This window comes from Stomoxys calcitrans, chromosome 3, assembly GCF_963082655.1.
Source record: "Stomoxys calcitrans chromosome 3, idStoCalc2.1, whole genome shotgun sequence".
In the NCBI taxonomy this organism is placed as follows: Eukaryota; Metazoa; Arthropoda; class Insecta; order Diptera; family Muscidae; genus Stomoxys; species Stomoxys calcitrans.
Window position 1 is genome coordinate 169,377,880 of NC_081554.1, and position 22,784 is coordinate 169,400,663.

Genomic DNA, 22,784 nt, shown 5'->3' on the forward strand with positions numbered 1-22,784 from the left:
GTTAAACTCAAAACTTAATCTTTGGTATAAACTAGAAGAAGTTAATAATAAAGTCTAAAGAAGAACTAAGGAGACTAAGGTAAACACTAAAACTCTACCACTAATACAGTTGAAGGAAAATTTAATAAAGAAAAGTTCGCTATAACTACCTTGAAGCTTAAGTTAATTCAAATGATGATATAAGGGATAAAATTCAGTACTTCTTCGAAGCTTAAGTCTTAGTTATATATAAAATATGTTATATACTCGTATTTTGTTTTTGTTTTTTTTTTTTATATAAAATATTTTAAGAATATTTAGTATAACAAATAAGGAAAATAATACTTTCTCTTTATTGGATTTTTTTTAAGTATATGTGGGAAAAAAGTTCCTTTCTCTCCCTTTTCTCAGCTTAAATAGAATTTAACCTTAAGATGGGGCGTGGCATTGCCTGGTGTATTACGACCACTGCCACCGTTACTTGTGCAATTGCTGCGTGGCAAGAACGGTGTAGATTCATTATTACCTTCCAAACGTCTGAGCAAACGATCCTGATCGGACTCCTTGGGTGTGGTGGGCACCTCGCGCTTGGGCGAGTGTATGCCAGCCAAATTAGGCTTCGTACTGATACGATTCAATTTGGTGGGCTGATGATCCTGGAATATTTGTGAATTGGCAAATACGGCAAGAATTTCTGGGCCCAGCATGGGTACATTGGTCTGCGTTTCACGGCGATAATCTTCTTCGTGGATTTTGCCATTGCTGTGTTAACCAATCATATAAACAAACAAAGGAAATGCCATGAATCAATAACTGAGAAAATAAAATTGTCATAAGCTTAAACATTTTTGGCTCCCCCCCCCCACCCCCACTTTTGAGGGGGCAGTAGGGCTAGCTGGGCTCTACTACTTGAAATAAAATTATTCCATGGAGTTTTTTTCTATTTTTTTTGCTCTATGTATGATTTTGCAATTATTACCTGAATAATGCCGATGAGTTGCCCCTGCGCAATGGCTGATCTATGATAATGGTTGGCACATTGTTATTGTCTGCCGGCTGTATGCGGCCCAATATATTGCCATTCTTTTTGCTGGCAAGATATTCCTCATCATCGTCGGGATTATAATTGGCTGTAAAAATATTAAACAAACAGAGCAAGAGAAAAAGGTTATTTGTCTTTCAAATTAACAAAAATCATTTCTTAATATACAGCGTACAGTGAGTTATCGATGAAGAAGATGTGAAAATAATAAAGTCATATTGGAATTTTTTTAAAAATAAATAAAAACAAATACCCACCACCATGGAAATATTTATTATTCCATTATATTTTAACTTACTACTACCATATTGAGTCGATCTAAACATATTTGGTTCACACTTTTAGAAAAAAGTCTGCTAAAAATAGCAAACACTGTCTGCTGACTGTTAGTAGTTAATTTTGCTGCCATTACAGCAGTAGTTCTGGAATTTCAGAACATGTATGCCTACAGCTGAAAAGTCTGTTGTTTGCTGAAAATGCCTACTGGAAAGAAAATGAGAAAAAAGTTTCCGGCCAAACACTGCACACACTGATGTTATCCTTTTGTTGTGAACAATGTGGTTGAAGATTTGGTGGCGGATATCTTCAGATTTCTTGCAGCGAAATATGAGGCAAGTTTGTTGAGGTAGACGTTCAACCTATCGCAGATGTCATCAATGGGTGGGGGGCCTGATGCCATGATCGAACAATGGTCCGCATATGATACGATCTCTATGCCGTCTGGAGGGGGTGGAATAGAGGATAGGTATAGGTTAATCAGTGCCGCAGATATCACACCACCTTGGGGAACTTCCTGTTTCACTCTACGGTGCTTCGACTTCTTATCCCTAAATTCCACAAATGAATGGCGACGACACAGATAATTCGCTACTCAGCGTTTCAAGCCTGGCTGGAGGGACATGTTGGCGATGTCGTAAAATAATTTGGCATGACTGACCGTGTCGAAAGTCTTCGATAGGTCCGGTTCACGAGGACCGTCCTATCACATGGCCTGGGCTGTTTGAAGCCACGGCAAATGTGTGCGGTGATGGTATGCAAAGCTGTTGTTGTGCTCACCGAATGGAAATTCTCTTACGAGGCTCGGGAGGAGTAATGCCAAACATCGGGAACCATAAGAGTGTTCAAAGACAGGTTGAGGACAGTAGTAAGGTACTCAACTCCAGGTGAATCCAGATTCTTCAACATCAATGTAGAGATTCCGTCGGGGCCCAACGCCTTAGATGATTTGGCGTCACAGATGACATTCGAAACTTCGCCCACGGTAAATTGTGATCGCTGTTCATCGGCTCGGAGACCACGAATACGGCGAATGGCTCTCCTCCTTGCCCTGTTTCTCTGTGTATCCCGAGAGAGACAGGTTGACGGTTGAACAACCTGGCGCATCTCTTCGGATCAATCACGGTCTCTCTGTGTGTGACGGTTGAGCAATTTAGCGCATCTCTTCGGATCAATCACGGTCTCTCTGTGTATCCCGAGAGGGACAGCTTGACGGTTGAACAACCTGGCGCATCTCTTCGCATCAGTCACGGTTATTTCGCCAAAAGTGACTGAGGTCCTGCCATCACGTCTACGGAATTCGAGAGTGACTTAAAGTGACTCAATTACGGTCCGGTAGATGCAGCCGCCTCAACTTCTACAGAGCAAGGATTGATGCCGACGTGCAAGATCTATGTCCCGATTGTAACCTGGGTCTTGACACTCAACAGAATCAAGCAGACGAAAGATAGAACACAATAAACTGCTACAACAACAACATCCTTTTGTTGTTGTTATATTTTGCACAAGCTATTTGTAAAAAAGTTTTGAAAACACACCCAGAGAAACGTACTCATTTCAGTACCATACGGTATTGATAGTAAAGCGACAGCGTATGGTACAAACACAATACTGGATGGTATGGATGAAACACAAAATGATTAGTACCGTTTGGTACTAGCCTTATTACCGAACTGGAATGGGTTTTAATACCAATCTGTTATTGATTTTAGCACCAGATCGTTATTGGTTTTAGTACCAAACTAAAACAATTCTTACTAGCCTCTTTTGTTTGATATTGAATTGATACCAAATGGTATTAAACATCTTTCCCAATGAAGCGATCAAAATAATACCAGATGGTATTGGCAAAGTACCGTCATTTTTCTATCAGTGCAGACGTATGTGCGCTGCTTTGTATGACATAGTAAAAAGGTTATCGTTATTGTAAACAATACACAGCACACATACGTCATAATCATCAAATAGCTATTAAACACTTATGCGGCATTTCCCTGTTTAAAATACTTTTACACTGTTACTCGACTGTTGTGTTAAAACGGCAAAATATAAGATCCACCACCATGGATTCTGCTAAAAACCAGCAAAAATAAAAGCTTCTAGAAACCGAACAAGGATGATCGAGAGACCGGTTTACATGGGAGCTATATTAGGTTATAGACTGATTCGGACCGTACTTGCCACAGTTCTAGGAAGTTACACTTCATGCAAAATTTCAAATATATCGGTTGAAAATTGCGGCTTCCAGGGGTCAAGTCAAATCGTGGAGACCAGAAGTCAAATCGGGAGACCGGTTTATATGGGAGCTATACCTGGTTAAAGACCGATTTGGACCACACTTGTTGCAGTTATTGAAAGTCATAACACAAGACTATGTGCTAAATTTTAGCTAAATCGGACAAAAATTGCGGCTTCCAGGGACTAAAGATATCAAATCAGCGGATCGTTTTATATGAGAGCTATATCAGGTTATAACCGATTTGGGCCAAGTAAGGTCCAATCGGACCTGTTGACGACAATAATCAGTTAGCCTAGCACAACTGACTGTTCCGAATTTCACCAAAATCGAATAAAAAATAAGCTTTTTGCGCACTTAAGACCCTAGATCAGCAGATTGGTTTATATGACAGCTATACCTAAATGTGGTCTGATGTGGACCATGCTTGGTTCGGATATTGGATGGCCGAATCCAACTTACTGTTCCAAATTTCTGCGAAATCGCATAATAAATGCGCCTTCTACGCGCTTGAGACCCTATTTCGGCAAATCGGTCTATATGGCAGCTATATCCAAATGTGGTCTGATGTGCACCATACTCTGTTCGGAAATCGATTGGCCTTGTCCAACTCGTTCTTCCAAATTTCAGCAAAATTGGACAAAAAATCCGGCTTTTATGGGCTTAAGACCCTGAATCCGCAGCTTGATCTTCAGCTATATCCAAATGTGGTCTGATGTGGATCAAACTCGGTTTGGAAATCACTTGGCCTTGTCCAACACACTGTTCCAAATTTCAGAGAAATCGAGTGACAAATGCTACTCTTATGGGCTGAGGTCCCTGTATCCGCAGATCGGTGTATATGGCAGCAATATCCAAACATGGTCCGATATGAAACATACCTCGTTCAACTACCGGGTGTTCTACTGCAACTCACTGCTCCAAATTTCAGCTAAATCGGACAATAGATGTGGCTTTTATGGACTCAAGACCCTAAATCCCCAGATCGGTGTATATGACAGCTATATCTAAATATGGTCCGATGTGAACCATGCCTCGTTCAAATACTGGGTGTTCTACTGCAACTCACTGTTCCAAATTTCAGCAAAATCGGACAATAAATGTGGCTTTTATGGACTCAAGAACCAAAATCCGCATATCAGTGTATGTGGCAGCTATATCCAAATATGGCCAGATGTGAAACATACCTAGTTCTAATACTGGGTGTTCTACTGCAACTCACTATTCCAAACTACAGAAAAATCGGACAATAAATGCGGCTTTTATGGACTCAAGACCCTAAATCCCAGATCGGTGTATATGGGAGCTACATCCAAATATGGTCCGATGTGAACCATGCCTCGTTCTACTACTGGGTGTTCTGGTGCAACTCACTTTTCCAAATTTCAGCAAAATCGGACAATAGAAGTGGCTTTTATGGACTCAAGACCCTAAATACCCAGATCGGTGTATATGGCAGTTATATCTAACTATGGTCCGATATGAACCATACCTCGTTTAAGTACCGGATGTTCTACTGCAATTCACTATTCCAAACTACAGAAAAATCGGACAATAAATGGGGCTTTTATGGACTCAAGACCCTAAGTCCCCAGATCGGTTTATATGGCAGCTATATCCAAATATGGTCCGATGTGAACCATGCCTCGTTTAACTACCGGGTGTTCTACTGCAACTCACTATTCCAAATTTCAGCAAAATCGGATAATAAATGGGGCTTTTATGTAATCAAGACTCTTAATCCGCAGATCGGTTTATAAGGCAGCATTGTGTAAATAGGGCCCAATATGGACCATACTCGATTCGGATATCGGGGGACCTAGTACAACTCACTGTTCTAAATTTCAGCAAAATCTGACAATAAATGCGGCTTTTATGGACTCAAGACCCTTAATCCGCAGATCGGTTTATAAGGCAGCTTTGTGTAAATAGGGCCAAACATGGACCACATTCGTTTCGGATATCGGGGGCCCCAGTACAATTCACTGTTCCAAATTTTAGCAAAATCGGACAATAAATGTAACTTTTATGGACTTTTAATTTGCAGATCGATTTATAAGGCAGCTTTGTGTAAATAGGGACCAATATGGACCATATTCAGTTCGGATATCGGGGGCCGTAGTACAACCTACTGTTCCAAATTTCAACAAAATCAAAACCCTAAGTCCGCAGATCGGTGTATATGGCAGCTGTATCCAAATAAGGTCCGATGTGAACCATACCTCGTTCAAATACTGGGTGTTTTACTCCAAATTTCAGCAAAATTGGACAATAATTGAAGCTTTTATAGGCTCAAGACCCTGAATCCGCAGATAGGTTTTTAAGACATCTTTGTGTAAATAGGGCCCAATATGGACCATATTCGGTTCGGGTACCGGGGGCCCTAGTACAACTCACTGTTCCAAATTTCAGCAAAATCGGACAATAAATACACCTTCTATGATCTCAAGACCCTAAATCAGAAAATCGGTCTACATGGCAGCTATATCCAAATCTGATCCGAATTGACCCGTTCAAGAACTTAATCTGCGTATTAAAGAAATGCGGATCTGTGCTAAATTTCAGTTCATTATGTAAATTTTTAAAGATTCTACGGTGGTCACCGTAGCGCAGAAGTTAGCATGTTCGCCGATGACGATGAATGCCTGGGTTGGAATCCTGGCGAGAACATCAAAAAAAATTTTTCAGCGGTGGATATCCCCTCTTAATGCTGGCAACATTTGTGAGGTACTATGCAGTGGTAAAACTTCTCCTCAAAGAGGTGTCCCACTACGGCACGCCGTTCGGACTCGACTATAAAAAGGAGGTGCCTTATCATTGAGCTTAAAATTTGAATCGGACAACACTCAGTGATATGTGAGAAGTTTGTCCAAGTTCCTTAGCGGAATGTTAATGGGCAAATTTGCATTATTTTGTACGTGGCATTCAAAATCTTAAATTCGCTACGCATTTTAGTTTCACAACGACATTCCGATAAAGGAATGGATCATTCTCGTCGAGTGAATCGTTTACACAATCTCACTTATATAACTGCCTCCCTATAGCCGATGTAAGCAAAAGTTCACGTTCGTCTTAATTTAGCAGTCGATCTGAAGACGTTTGAGTTATTAGCAGCAAATACGATACTAAAGAGGAGGCGGTGGAAAAAATAGACAGCAAAACTTTTATTCGCAAGAACTTATGATCCAATCGAGGCATTCAATAGCCAGAATGAAGACATAATTAAGGCAGAATGTCTATAATATGTAGAACATACACATTTAAAAATAATTATCCACAGTTTTAATCATATAGGGCATAGCAAAAATAAGGCAGCAGTAGCCGAAGGGCTGCCTGCTAAACAAACTTCATTAGTTTCGAAACCAAAAGAAGAATAATATAATAGGACAATCTAAGAAGTTTAGGAGCACATTCACTTTTCGGGTACTTGCGAAACAAATACCTTAACTTAAATAACTATAGAAAATTTGTTATCTGTCTTCCATATGATTACATCACCTTCGATGACGATAAAGCACACCCTGCTTCATATGAATATGCCATAATTATAACAACCATTTCATTATATAAAAATAGAAAAGTAAATCAATGTTTGGCTTGAGTATTGCAAATTTTCTTTTTATAGCTTTGTAAGAAAAAGCATTCTGGACTTTGTAATATCTTCTGGGCTAAAAACAAAAATGTTCAAAGAAAACGAACTGTAACAAATGATGACAACGTACGAGTGGCTCGTGAAAAAAAAGCTTAGCTTAGTCATTCATTAAGATCGTTAAAAGGCCTTTTTAACGCCCTACACCACTACTGTGGTACAGGGTATTACAACTTAGTGCATTTGATAAGTATACCGATCGACTCAGAATAACTTTCTGATTCGATTTAGCTATGTGCGTCTGTCCGTCTGTTTGTCTGCCCATGTTAATTTGGATACAAACTACAGGTTGCAGTTTTCATCCGATCATCTTCAAATTTGGTACTGGCATGTTTCCGATTCTCTCGAAATTTGGTAGGAAGGATTTTCTCTTGACTCTCGACATTATGGTGTATTTATTGGAAATCGGTTCAGATTAAGATATAGCTCTCATATGAATATCATCCGATTTTAACTTCTAGAGTCACAGTAATCGCATTTATTGACCAATATTGCCAAAACTTTGTAAAACGCTTTCCTCGATGACTACCACAATATCTGGTAAGTTTTCTCAAGAGGGGGCGGACCCTCCCCCCTACCCCAAGAGTATTACACAAAAATAAAAATGGACCGATCGGGACAATATGGGATTCAAATGAAAGGTATTCAATAGTAGAGTACGAATTTCATAATAAAAGTTTGGTCCAAGTACCTTTGGGGCTGCCTCAGCCTCAAAACCCCTTAAAATAGGTTTATTCGACAATCATGACAATATGGTAGCTCGAATGAAAGGTATTCGGGAGTAGATTACGAATATGTTCAGGAAGTAGGAATAGGCTTTATAATTTATTGATAACAGAAGGGGACGGACCCTCCACCCCAAAATCAAAAGTGGACCGATAAAGACAATATGGGTATCAAATGAAAAGTATGCGGGAGGAGATAACGAATCTGGCATAAAAATTCATTTTGGAGTATAGGGGGTCTCCCCATCCCCAAAAAAAACGCCCAAAATGGGCACATTAGCCAATCACGGATATATGGGACTCGGTTTGTTTATTCCGTATAGACTGAAAAACGGCATAACCGATTTTCTCGAAATTTTCACATATTGTGTTGGTTCGTCTGGAAGGAAAGATAGGTTATATAAATTTTCGGTATTGGAAGGGGGACGGACCCTCCGCCTTATGCCAAAAACAAAAGTGGACCTATCGGAACAATATAGGTATCAAATGAAAGGTATTGGAGAGTAGAAAACGAATATGGTATCAAAATTTGAGTCTAAGTACCCATAGGGCCGCCCAACCCCAAAACTCCCCCAAACAGATATATTCGAAGTTCATGTCAATATGGGACTCAAATCAAACAGATATATTCGAAGTTCATGTCAATATGGGACTCAAATCAAAAGTATTAGGCATTAGATTGCTAATATGGCATAAAATGTTAGGTCCAAGTAATGGGAGGTCGCCCTACCTCCAAATACCCCCAAATGGGCATGACCATGGGTATATGGGACTCAAGTGAAAGGTATTAGGGAGTAGATTACGAATATGACATTAAAATTTGCGTTCAAGTCTAGGTGGTGCTTTTCCTCCTAAAGATGCGTCAAATGGGTAATTTGACCCATTATGATAATATGGGACTCAAATGAAAGGTATTTGAAAGTAGAAAACGAATTTGATATCCAATTTTGGAAGCAAGTGTTTTTGGGTACGCCCAAAAGCACATCCTAAACTGAACTTCATTTCCGTTTCGAATAAAGAACGAATTTGATAACTATTTTCAGTGCAGAGTGCCGGTGGCCACCTCAGCCCCAAAATACCATTCAAACGGTTCATATGAGGCTCAAATTAAAGGGATTTGGAAGTGCACGACGAATTTGATATCCATATTTGAGTCGAATTTTGTGAGGTGCCATCCCAGGATTCGAACGCGTTCAGCGCCATAGGCTACAATGCCACGAATTCGTTATCCGCATTCAGGGAAAAGTGTCCCAACCCTAAAATGATATTAGAGAGTAAAAGAAGGCGCAACGGAGCGGGCCCGGTTCGGCTAGTATTGCAATAAAGTGATCATTTGTTAACCGATTCTCTCAAAATTTGACAGAGGAGATTTTCTCTTGACTCTCGACATTACTAGCGAATTTCATAAAAATCGGTGCAGATTTAGATGTAGCTCTCATGTATATTTATCCGCCGATTTTAACTTCTAGAGTCACAGCAAGGGCATTTATTTACCAATCTTGCCAAACACTTCCCTAGACAACTACCACCATATCTGAGAAGTTTGCTCGAAATTGGTTCAGATTTAGATATAGCTCCCATATATGTGTAATAGGGTAGGTGTAGGTTATTATACATTCGGCACCGCCCGATTTTTGCCCTTCCTTACTGGTTTTAAACAAATTTCTAACAGATTAATCATCAAAATTAAATCAGAAAATTCGTTTAATATTGAAATTTATGTCAAAACCTGAAATGAAGTAAGCAGATAAGTTACAGTGCAAACATTTTTCGCTAAGAGAGAAAAGTTGATGATCGATAATCAATAAGTAAAACAAAAAAACTGAAGTTTAGAAATATTAATTTTATTTAATTTTAATTATAAAAAAATTTGTCAATCTTATTTCATGCTCAAAATATCTAACTTATGTCGCCAGTAGCAGTGAGGTTATAACCACTATTAGAAAATATTCTAATCTTTATGTCAGGATATGGATTTGAACGCTATGCGTCATGGCAGCAGCCAATAATGATTTTTCCAGAAGTTGTAAAAGTAAGGAAGAGATAGATACCGTGTTTATTGATATTTCGTTTGCTATTACATGACCCTGGGGAGGATCAATTTGGTCAATCAAATTTATGGGACTTCTCCGGCCCAATCGCAATGCTTTTTATAGTCCCCCTATCTACATTAGGCAGCATTTTATCACCAAATAATATTTCCGTGCAAACTCACATATAATGGTGACTAATTTCTCCCTCATTTGTGAAATGGGTGTGTATTACACACCCAATAAAGTTAACATTCCAAAAGGGGTATACCTCTACCGCAGAATGCAAGATATACCTATTTCGTCCACTCATTTAAAAAACCTCATAAATAGGTTTAGAATTGTTTTAGAAATTTGATTATCTACATTTCATTGTGACCTCCAACATATGCGTAAAGCATGGTCCCAATTGGGCCATTACCTGGTATGGCTGTTATATAACCCGATCTCCTGATTTAAAATCTTTTGTACGTTTAGGGCACAATCAGTATCCTATTAGGTAACATTGTTGAGTTCTATATGCACTAGCAAAAACATGCTAAGCTTGATTCAAATTAACATTTCATCTGATACACTGCGGTTCTCCAATATAGAACCACTGAAATATTGGCTAAGGGAATCATATTATCTGAAGATTGGGGAATGCTTGGATTTTATTTTATAAAATTTGTGAAAGGCATGCCACATACGGCTATCCGCAACAAAAATTTGCTATTGAAATCACGCTACAGTTTTTAAAAATAGAGATTTTAAGCTGAAACTTTGCACAGATTCTTTTTTTGTCCATAAGCAGGTTAAGTTCGAAGATGGGCTATATCGGACTATATCTGGATATAGCCCTCATATAGACCGATCCGCCGATTTAGGGTCTTAGGCCCATAAAAGCCTCATTTATTATTTGGATATAGCTGCCATTTAGACCGATCGCTCGATTTCAGGTGTTGGGCCCATAAAGGCGCATGTATTGTCCGAGATTCGGGACAGTGAGTTAAGTTAAGCCCCTCGACCTCTTGTACAATTTAGCCCAGATCGATCCAGATTTGGATATGCCATATATCTGCCATATTTGGGACAGTGAGTTGTGTTAGGCCCTTCGACATTCTTCTTCAATTTGGCCCAGATGGGTCCAGATTTGGATATAGCCCCCATATAGACCTATCCGCCGATTTAGGGTCTTAGGCCCATAAAAGCCACATTTATTATCTGATTTTGCAAAATTTTTGGACAGTGAGTTGTTGTTAGGCCACTCGACATCGTGCTTCAATTTGGCCCAGATCGGTCCAGATTTGGATATAGCTGCCATATATACCGATCTCTCGATTTGAGGTCTTACGCCCATAAAAGGTGCATTTATTGTTTGATTCCGCTGAAATTAAGTTAAGCCACTCGACATACTTCCGCAATATGGCTCAGATCAGTCCAGATTTGGATATATCTGCCATATAGACCGATCTCTCGATTTAAGGTCTTGTGCTCATAAAAGGCGCATTTATTGTCCGATTTTGGAAAAATTTGGGACAGTGTGTTGTGTTAGGCCACTCGACATCTTGCTTCGATTTGGCCTAGATCAGTCCAGATTTGGATATAGCTGCCATATAGACCGATCTCTCGATTTAAGGTGTTGGGCCCCTAAAATGCTCATTTATTGTCCGATGTCACCGAAGTTTGGGACAGCGAGTTAGGTTAAGCCCCTCGTTATACTTCTTCAATTTGGCCTAGATCGGTCCAGATTTGGATATAGCTGCCATATAGACCGACCTCTCGTTTTAAGGTTTTGGGGCCATAAAAGGCGCATTTATTGTCCGATGTCGCCGAAATTTGGGACAGTGAGTTGTGTTGTGCCCTTCGACATTCTCAGATTTGGGTATAGCTGCCATATAGACCGATCTCTCGATTTAAGGTTTTGGGGCTATAAAAGGCGCATTTATTGTCTAATTTCGCCGAAATTTGGGACAGTGAATTGTGATAGGCTCTTCGACATTTTTCTGCAACTTGGCGCAAATCGGTCCAGATTTGAATATAGCTGATATACAGACCGATATCTCGATTTTAAGTCTTGGGCCGAACTTAAGGCCGTTTTACTTGTTTTAAAAAACAAATGGGAAGAATATCTTTTTTTTTAGTTCACCAGCAATGGTAAAAATTAGTATTTACCAGTCGAAAAAATATTTATACGGCTAAATCGCCAGAAAAAGCGAGCTACGCCATAATTTGGCCTGCAGTTACAGTTAGAGGAACTGCAGCTTCGAAAACTGAAGAAAAAACCACAAAAACTTCATATTCTTCTCCGATTTGGTAAACAAACTTTCATGTTGAGCTATGTTATTACTTCTATTGTATTACTCATGGGAGAAACATATAATTCTAATCGGTACAAAAATTGGTGCATTTCTTATATAAGACAATTTAAGCACCTACATAACACAACTCTTTACTAAATATGATAACATTTTGCATGTGGACTTTTGGTATGACCTAAATAATTCTCTATACTATCGCATATAGAAAGAAATCGTCCTGATAACTTGACAAACTTCATCCATGGTGGAACCTATAGCAGACTCAGCCCATCCGCACTTAACGCATTTCTATTTATTAAGATAAGCGGTTTACTCCTTTTAGCATTCAAACCCCCAACCCCAACCAATGACGTTATTTTGACACTTAAAAACTCCCACTATCAATTGACGTCAATTTCAGTTCCACTCACTTTTCAGAATCCAGAATTAAAAACATACGTTCGATATTAAAAATAAAAATTTTTAAACGGTTATAATGATCATTAAAACTGCTGGTATAATGCTTTGAATATAAATTTAAAATTTATTCATACCGTTGACAGTTAATTGTTGGCAAATATCCATATATGATCAAGTATTGCCAAATATATAGCAGAAATGGTGTAAAATGAATGAGGTATGGGGAGCATGTATGCCAATATCACAGAAGGAACAATCGATGACAAACGTTACGTTACTTGCATTTAGAATGAATTAATAAAAGAATGTTATTTAATAAAAATATATATATATATATTATTAATGATTTTTAACATGTGGAAAAATGCCAATGAAACCATATAGGGAATATTTAATGTACTTCACACGTATTTATCGGTCACTTTATGTTTGGAGTACACTGAGCGATATTAAAAAATACGTAATAAAACAATACAAAAATAAAATAAAATAAACTTAAAATAAAATAAAATAAAATAAAATAAAATAAAATAAAATAAAATAAAATAAAATAAAATAAAATAAAATAAAATAAAATAAAAAAACTAAATAATATAAAATAATACAAATTAATAAAAATAAAATAAAATAATATAAAATAAAATAAAAAAATAAAATTAATAAAAATAAAATAAAATAAAATAAAATAAAATAAAATAAAATAAATAAAATAAAATAAAATAAAATAAAATAAAATAAAACAAAATAAAATAAAATCAAATAAAATAAAATAAAATAATATAAAATAAAATAATAACAAAATAAAATTAATAAAAAATAAAAATAAAATTATTCGCACAGTTGATGGGTATCATAACAAAACACGTCGTGCAAAATTTCATTCCAATCGGATAAGTATTGCGCACTCTAGAGGCTCAAGAATTCAACACCCAAGATCGGTTTATATGGCAGCTATATCAAAACATGGACCGATATGGCCCATTTACAATACCAACCGACCTACACTAATAAGAAGTATTTGTGCAAAATTTCAAGCGGCTAGCTTTATTCCTTCGGAAATTAGCGTGCTTTCGAAAGACAGACGGACGGACATGGCTAGAAATTAAATTTCAGCGATAAAGATGCTTTTATGGTCCCAAGAACTTAAATCGGTTGATCGGGTGATATATGACAGCTATATCCAAATATAGACCGATCTGAACTATATAGAGTACGAATGTCGAGGAGCTTAAAAGAGCTCACTGTATCAAATTTCAGCGAAAACGGACAATAATAGCGCATTTTTTGGTCCAAGACCTTAAATCGGGAGATCGGTATACTATATGGCATCTTTATCCAAATAAAGCTCGATCTCGACCATACGCGGTACGAATGTCCAACTCATTGTGGCAAACAGAACTCATTGTGCCAAATTTCAGCAAAATTTGCTTAAATCGGGTGGCAGCTTTATCTAAACGTGAGCCATATTAAACAAGGATATCGAGGGCTCTAAATTTCAGGGAAATCGGTTAATAAATTCTCCTTTTATGGACCTAACACCTTAAATCGGGAGGAGATCGGTTTATATTGCAGCTACATACAAATCTGGAAGAATAGGGATGTCAAGGAGCCTTACACAAGTCACTATTCCAAATTTATATGAAATCTGACCATAAAAACGCCTAGTATGGGTCCAAGCCCCTAGATCGAGATGTCGGTCTATATGGCAACTATATCCGAATTTGGACCGATCTGGGCCGTATTGAATAAGGATGTCGAGAGGCCTAACACAACTCACTGTCCCAAATTTCGGCGAAACCCCATAATAAATGTGGCTTTAAGATCTTAAATCGGCAGATCGGTATATATGGGGGTTATATCAAGATATAGTCCGATATAACCCATCTGTCAAATTTCAACGGAATCGGATAATACGTTTGTTATGGCTTTAAGATCCTATATCGGGAGATCGGTCTATATGCAGTCTTTCCGAAATATATTCCGATCGGGACCATATTTGGTAATACTGTTGAGGGGCGCTTTTTCTGGGTCCAAGACCCTAAATAGGGACATCGGTTTATATGGCAGCTTCAGCCAAACGTTTGTGTCCGTTTTGGACCCTTCAAGAACTTAATCTGTATGGGGAAAAATTTAGTTCTGTGCAAAGTGCAGTATCTCAATTTCTAAAGGCTGTTGCGCTATAACTATGGTTGGAAAGACACAAGGATTTAGTTAATCGACTTAGGACTTGACGACATCAGAAATATATATACTTTGTAGGGTCGGAAGTGGATATTTCGATGTGTTGCAAACGGAAATGGTGGTGGGTATAAGGATGAATATAACTTCCAGACAAGTTGAAGTCAGAACTGTATAGTTCTTATCATTATCATAGAAAGCTCAGTTGGAAGCTACCGGGGGCATTCACAGGTTGCTGATGGTGGAATGCTCCATAGATATGCGAAGTAGCTGCAACTGAAGTCCCGAACAATCTACAGTTTCGAGCAGTTTTTGTATTTAAATACAGAGATTGCCTGATAAACCAATGCCCATCAACAACATCTATTCCCAGGTTAGGGGTTGCTGAATGCGGATGTCGAATTATGTTGCAATTGGCTTCATATATCAAGGGATACATAAGCAATTCCGTATAATCCACATGTTTTCATGGTTAGGGCGCTGAACTAAAAACCCGAAAAATTAACATTCCATTGGGGAACTGAGTGCTGCCCAATTCAAGTTTAAGCTCAATGATAATGGGCTTCCTTTTTATAGCCGAATCTGAAGGGCGCGCCGCAGTGGAAACCTCTTTGGGGAGAAGTTTTTACTTGGACTTTATGCATGGCATTGCACCTCACAAATGTTGCCAGCATTAGAAGTGAAAAAACATCGCTGAACCCAGGCGTTCCTCGTCATAGGCGGACATGCTAACCTCTGCGCCACGATGACCTCCGACCAGCACTAATAGAAAATTACCAATACTTTGAAGAAACGAAAGATTAGGAAAATGTAATCCCTAAAAGGATAAAAGGACCTTGATCTGCAAATGATGATCACCTTGATGAGAGGTGATCCATAATTTGCATAAAAGCCAAATTTTTATATATCTGTGCCCTTGCTCTAAAAGAAAACAAGGACGACCAGACAAAGGAAATATTTTTTGAGCGACCAAAGAAAACATATAAGCGCTGGACTTCACATTGAATCATATTACTAAATTTCCCATGAACACTCCACTAAGGAACAGGGGTACTTCTCTCATGTCAATGAGTACAGTCCCAATAAAGTTTAAGCTCAATGATAAGGGGTCTTCTTTTTTATGTCGAGCCCGAACGGCGCGCCAGATAACAACAGCAGTAGAGAAGAGAGAAATTTGGAACATGGCAGGATCCCTCACAAATGAAGCCAGCATTAGTAAGGAGATAACCACCACTGAAATTTTTTTGATGTTAAAATCGTATTAGGAGACTTTAATACCAAGATAGGAAGGGACCGAAAGGGATAAGAAGGGAAATTTAATATATTGTATATGAGAGAACTTTCGATATGAATTGAGAAAAGTTTTCGTACCCATTCCCAGTAGAAAGAGTAGCTTTAGAACACTTTCCCAAGCGAAAAAGTAGTTTTTGTGCCCTTTCCCAGTAGAAAGGGTAGTTTTAGTACCCTTTCCCAGAAGAAAGAGTAGTTTTATGCCCTTTCCCAGTAGAAAGGGTAGTTTTAGAACCCATCCCAGTAGAAAGGGTAGTTTTAGGACACTTTCCCAAGCGAAACAGTAGTTTTCGTGCCCTTTCCCAGTAGAAAGGGTAGTTTTAGTACCCTTTCCCAGTAGAAAGTGTAGTTTTAGTACCCTTTCCCAGTAGAAAGGGTAGTTTTAGTACCCTTCCCAGTAGAAGGGGTAGTTTTAGTACCCTTCCCAGTAGAAGCGGTAGTTTTAGTATCCTTTCACAGTATAAAGGGTAGTTTTTGTACCCTTTCCCAGTAGAAAGGGTAGTTTTAGCATCCTTATCCAGTATTAAGGGAAGTTTTAGTACCTTTTCCCAGTAGAAAAGGAAGTTATTGTACCCTTTCCCAGTAAAAATGGTATTTTTAGTTCCCTTTTCCAGTAGAAAGGGTAGTTTTAGTACCCTTTCCCACTAAAAAGGGTAGTTTTAGTACCCTTTTTACTAGAAAGGGTAGTTTTTGTACCCTTTCCCACTAGAAAGGGTAGTATTAGTACCTTCTCCCACTAGAACGGGTAGTTTAAGTACCCTTTCCTTGTTGAATATCCAGATCCAGGATCTCTGTGTCTGGGTGCGTCCATAGAGATCACGGTCTGAGACGAATAGGTCTTCCGGTGCAATGGGAGGTGGTCGTTCTCCAAGCACCACATTCACTCGGTAGTTAGTCACTGCATCAGCTACCGTGTTTGCATAAAAGTTGTCTAGACCAGCTGGTATGCTGCTTGATCTAAAGGTTCTCTTTTGTCTGGTTGTTAGCACCAGTTTCACGCACATTATTATGTAGGGAAAAAGTAGAAAATCTGGTAACAGATACAGATAATGTGCTTACCATATGGTAAGACTTTTTCCAGCTTTTTGTATCCGATAGTGGTGGCGACTAGGCTACCACAGAACAATCCTTGATGATGGTAAATAATATATACCGCCTAGTTAAAATGAGTCTCCCTAGACGTAATCCGGCTAAAGAAAAACAAGGCAGTAGGAGCCGAAGGGTTGCCAGCTGATAAGGAAGTACACTATATCTCTCAACACACTATGTCGTATCCAAGAAAATAGATAAGCCAAAATGTGCCAACCACAGATAAATAGGTCTCCTTCGAAAGCCATACAAGATCCATTCGAGCGTCCAGAGATCAGAGATAGCAATATAATCTCAATGAGATAATTTAATTGGGTCCTACACGCAGAAAAATTAGTCTGCTGATATCAGCAAACACTGTCTGCTAACATTAAATTAAAAATGTTAAACCTTTTAAAATATTAATTCAAAATTTTTAAACAACTATTGCGACATTTGCTATACATAAATATAAAGACTTAGCCAATTTAAGGCGTTCACTGTATGTTTAAAAAAAGTAATATAATAATAGCAGTTATGTTGTCTGCTTTTAGTCAAAGTCGTTAAAAAAATTAGCAAATTGTATAAAACAGAAAAAATCAAATTTTCAGCACACTTTCTGCCGTTACAGCAAACATTTTTGCTGTTTTTACTAACAAATTTCTTTGGGTGTATCAATGCGACTTTAGACCTGGTAAAATCTGGTGTATTGTGGACCAGATATTCACACTACAACAAGACCTTGGAATAGATCCAAGAGAAACAGTTCCAAACTTAAGATCTAAACCGAATGAGCTTTGTTTTTGAGCGTCGCGTTGAAAAATGCAACTCTGCTAACAAATTGTCAAAAAATCAACTCGCAAAAATTAAACAATTTTTATCTCTAACGACCAGAAACACTACTTCATGTGTGGCAGCACAGAATGACGTTCGCTTTAAAGCATCAAAGTTGAAAATTTATTTATTTGATGAAATTTGTGTGCAGAGTTGCATTTTTGCAACGCGACGCTCAAAAACAAAGCTCAACGCTCTCATTCAGTTTCGGCCTTTACGTACTATCTTTGTCGATTACAAAGCCGCCGTCGATAATTTTAACGGTTGTTGGCATATCGGACTGTACCCGCGATATTTCTTATTTTTTCATTTTCACCACATAACCTCTTACTTAGAGAGTAAGCCCCCCTTTTTAAAAACATCCATTTACACTATTCATTAAAAACAAATTTAGGGCAATTTTTTAGGGGCTAACTGTAATCATGCGCCATTGAATTATTGCATAAATCATACGTGAGCGGTTGTTTATTATTACCCAAAATGCAAGCAAGGTCGCTTTGCTTATGGCTTTCGCAATTGACTTGTTTTAATGCGTAATTATCGATAAATGCAAAAACGCAGCCAAACTTGCGGAAAAGTCTAAAATTCCCACTTTATTTTGTGAATGCGAAATTAAAATAAAATAAAAACTGACTAAATGGGAAAATTGAAGGTAAGACAAGGCGTACATGATGGATTGATGGATGACGGAATGTGCCATCAGGTGGTAGGTACTAACAATGGTTGCCGATAGTAATGGTTGATGGAGGGGGGTGGGGGTTGGGGAGAGCGGGGGATCGTCACTTACCAATTGTTTCATCATAGCAAAATTTTTCCTCGAAACAATTCCAATAGATATCTTCCCAGCAGCTGAAATAGAGAAAGGTTGTTTATTTTCTTTTTTTTTTGTAAAGCCATAGACACAAAAAATTGGCAAAAACTCCGTTTTCTTGTTTTTTTTTTCATTATGAAAAATTCAAATAATTTTGTTTTCACTCACTTTTGGCAACAGCGACACATGTTGACGGGCGAAATCCCAAATTCGTATGGAGATTGTGTGGAGACAGGTTGAATGGGTTACAACTGCTGATATTGCTGCTGCTGCTGCAGACGCTGGCACCGCTGCTGCTGAAGCTGAAGCTGAAGCTTTACTCAGTATTTGTTTAAGACTCTTGTTTTTATGAATGGCAAAAACGAAGCGCAAGACGCTGTTTTTGCGCGGCGCCTTTCTAAGCACCACACATGAATGTATGGACAGACGAATTGTAACCGTCTGTCCGAGCAAATAGTAATTGTTTTAAATAAATTGTGTTTTTATTTTTCTTTTTTTGGCTGATTATTTCTTGGTTGGTTAAAGTTGTTTTGGACTCGTTTACTTAACACACGTAGCTTGCTTTAGTTGTTATTGTTGCTTCTTTTTGCCGCGTATGTTTTTTTTTGTTAATCGCACTTTAATCAGCTGCTATAACGCCCGATATGAGTTAACATTTACTTTTTTATGTTTTTTGCTGTTGTTGCTGCTATTGCTTGTTTTTTTCTGCCTCGTTTTGTTTTGTTTGTACTGTGTACTGTGTTGTGCTTGTTGTTTTATCTTTTTCTGCGGCAAAGTAGTAAAGTTGACTGCAGTGTTTGAGGTCTCATTTAACTCTAAATGACAAAATAAATCTCAGTTAGGTTGCGAACGAAGAAGACGATAATGACGCCGACAAGCCGTGAGTAAACAGTAATGCCACACACACACACACACACATACAGAGTATTAATATTTTGGTTAATGAATGGCTAAGAATCCCAAAAACTCTCATTTGAAGAGCATACATAAAGATACAAGGGTTACCACAGATAAACAACTATTTGGTGAAGGCTTTTAAAAATGGGTAAATCTATGGTAACACTTCAAAATGCTAATCTAAGACCACATAAAGCCTCAAAATAAAACATGCAGGCCTGCTCTGGTTTTCAAATGCGCAAAGCGAAAAAAATGTTTTAACCTATATTTTCTAAGTCTTCTTCTTTTATGGTTTGATATCAGCTGAGTTCGTCTTACTAGGGGTATATAGAAATTTGATAAAAGTATACATTCCAACATATGTATAGCAAGGTATGGAAGATATGAGGCTAAGAAAATCTTTCGTTTTGCGTTTTCGAAAACCGGAACAGACTGATATTCTTGGTCGCTATGACATTTAAAATCGATCTTGCCATGACCTCCCCTCTGCAAAAATTGGCTAACTTTCAATTGAGTAAATCTTGATACTTGAAATTATGCACAAATACTTTTCATTGATGCAGGCCATTTGTAACTGTAAATGGGTTAAATCTATCCCTGTTTACATATAGCATAACATATTTTACACCACACTTTTGTACTTAAGACAGCAGATTTTGTTAGATGACCGAAATGTTTGCTAATACAGCAGCCCTATGTTTGCTGAAACAGCAGTCATGTCTGCTTTCCCATTTTCAGCAGTCTCATGAAGTCCCGATTACATTTCATGAGACTCTATAGGGCAAAATTCTTACTCAATTTGGCTGAAATGTTGCACAGTGGTTTCTAATGCTACTTTTTTCTTCAGAAAGTGTGGTACGAATCGGTCCATAAACTCATATAGCTCCCATATAAAAGGATTACCCGATTTAATTTCCCGAGCCTCTATGATATCTATGATGCGGATGGTCCGAATCTGTCCATAACATATCCTACTAAAAAATTTCCCATGAAAATTCCATTAAGGAACAAGGGATACTTCTCTCATATCAATGAATGCTGTCTGATTAAAGTAAAGCTCACTGGTAAGGGTCCTCATTTTTTATGGCAAGTCCGAACGGTGTAACGCATAGTGACACCACTTGGTAGAGAAATTATAACATGGAAGGATACCTCACAAATATAGCCAGCATTAGTAAGAAGACCATTGTGATACCACAGGAATAGAAGAAGGAAAATGTCTTCTAGTCCAACAAATTGCGAATGTTCACATCCGCTAAATCAGTCAGGTTCTCAAAAAATGAAAACATAAAATAGAACTATTTCTGACTGCCAGTGGGACACACACACAGAGTGTTCTATAGTCTCTTCTTCTTCGATGTCCTCACAGCTTCTCCAAAAGTCGTTGCGGGCAACCTTCAGTCTATCAGCATGTTTTCCTATTAGACAATGACCTGTCATGACGGACACAATGACTGAGACGTCTGTTCTAGCCAGTGACAGCAAAGCGGTAGAAATCTTCTAGTCTAGATTAGGCCACATAGCTTTCGAATGCTCACAGCCCCCTCTTTGCCACCATTTATCATTCGTTGTCCTTCGGGCCTGGTCCTGAAAACTTGTAAAATGTGCAAGGTAGTTCCTAATCTCGCAAGTTCGTCCGCTGTACAATTCCCATGGATATCTCTGTGGCCCGGCACCCGGAACAGATGAATTTTGAACTGTTCAGCCATCTCGTTGAGAGATCTGCGACAGTCGAGGGCGGTTTCTCTGTTCAGAAATACGTTCTCCAGGTGGCTGCCTGGCTGTCTGAGGCAATCGTCGTTATGACATAATATCTTAGCCATTCCACAACTCCCTTGATTGCAAGGATCTCCGCTTGATACACACTGCAGTGGTCGGGTAACCTTTGCGATATTACCAGTTCTAGATCTTTAGAGTACAACCCAAAGCACACCTGGTCGTCTAGTTTGAAACCATCAGCATATATGTCTATGTAACTTATATTACCAGGGATATCTTAGTTCCAATCGGTTCTATTAGGAACAGGGGTACAGTACTTTTTACCCTACAAGAGCGGTTTATCCAAACTGCCTGGAACATAGTAAGGGGATAACCACCGCTGAAAAAATTCTGATGTTCACGTCGGGATTTGAGCCCAGTCGTTCGGCGTCATATGCGAGCATGCTACCACTGCGCCATGGTGACCTCCATAACCTAACATAGCTCCATATAAACTGATATCCCGATTATATTTTATATAGAGCCTCTAGAAGGCCCAATTCTTATCAAAATTATCAGAAATTTTCCCCAATGATTTGTACTATGACCTCAAACATCTCAGCTAAGAATGGTTCAAATCGATCCATAAACTTCTATAGCTACATATGACCGATCTTTCGAGTTTACCTCTTGAGCTCATAGAGGGCGCCAGTCTTATACGATTTGGCTCAAATTTGCACGACGACTTTTTCTGTGACCATTAATCTCATAAACCGATTAGATACTACTTATACCGATTTTTCAATGTTAGTTCCTATCATATAGAGGGGGAGCCTCTACAGGGCGCAATTCTTATCAAAATTGGCTGAAATTTTGCTCAATGATTTCTTCTATGACCTACAACATCTCAAATAAGAATGATTCAAATCGGTCCATAAACTGTTATAGCTCCCATATTAACCGATCGCCCGAGTTTATCTCTTGAGCTTATAGGCGCACAACAGATTTTTTAATTTTTTACACCCCTACCCCCACTTATTTTGACCGCAGGAACTATATATATGTATATATGGAAGTTTGTTAAAAATGTGAAAGACTAGCGCCGTAGCTAAAAAAAAAATATTTTTATAGATCTTTTAGAGGTTAAATAATTTAATTGAATATATATCGTAATCTACTGCTTCGTACCTTCCATTTGATACCCATGTTGTCTGGGGTTAAGGGGATTCAAAATTCTCAAGACCCCGTAGGTCCTTTCTAGGTCCAAATTTTAGCCATGTTTTTGCATATTCGTAATCTACGTACTAATAAATCTTGAGATTCGTGTTCCTAGGATCAAACCACATCTGCATACCAAATTTCAGCGACATCG

General features: G+C 38.3%; 1 protein-coding gene across 9 annotated transcripts in view; it reads right to left on the minus strand.

The window, feature by feature from the left end:
- Window positions 1–22,784, minus strand: part of LOC106093126 (uncharacterized) — a 108,757-nt gene that overhangs the window by 17,402 nt on the left and 68,571 nt on the right. For 4 of the 9 annotated variants that reach the window (XM_059365081.1, XM_059365078.1, XM_059365076.1 and 1 more), the window contains exons 2-5: window positions 18,986–19,447; window positions 18,794–18,855; window positions 959–1,109; window positions 506–741 (exon numbers count right to left, since the gene is read on the minus strand). In XM_059365081.1, coding sequence (XP_059221064.1) covers window positions 506–741; window positions 959–1,109; window positions 18,794–18,855; window positions 18,986–19,005 — 469 coding nt within the window. In that variant the 5' untranslated portion in view covers window positions 19,006–19,447. Of the gene's footprint in view, window positions 1–505; window positions 742–958; window positions 1,110–18,793; window positions 18,856–18,985; window positions 19,633–22,784 lie in introns of all 9 variants that reach the window. The other 5 variants (XM_059365073.1, XM_059365079.1, XM_059365080.1 and 2 more) reach the window with 2 other exon arrangements.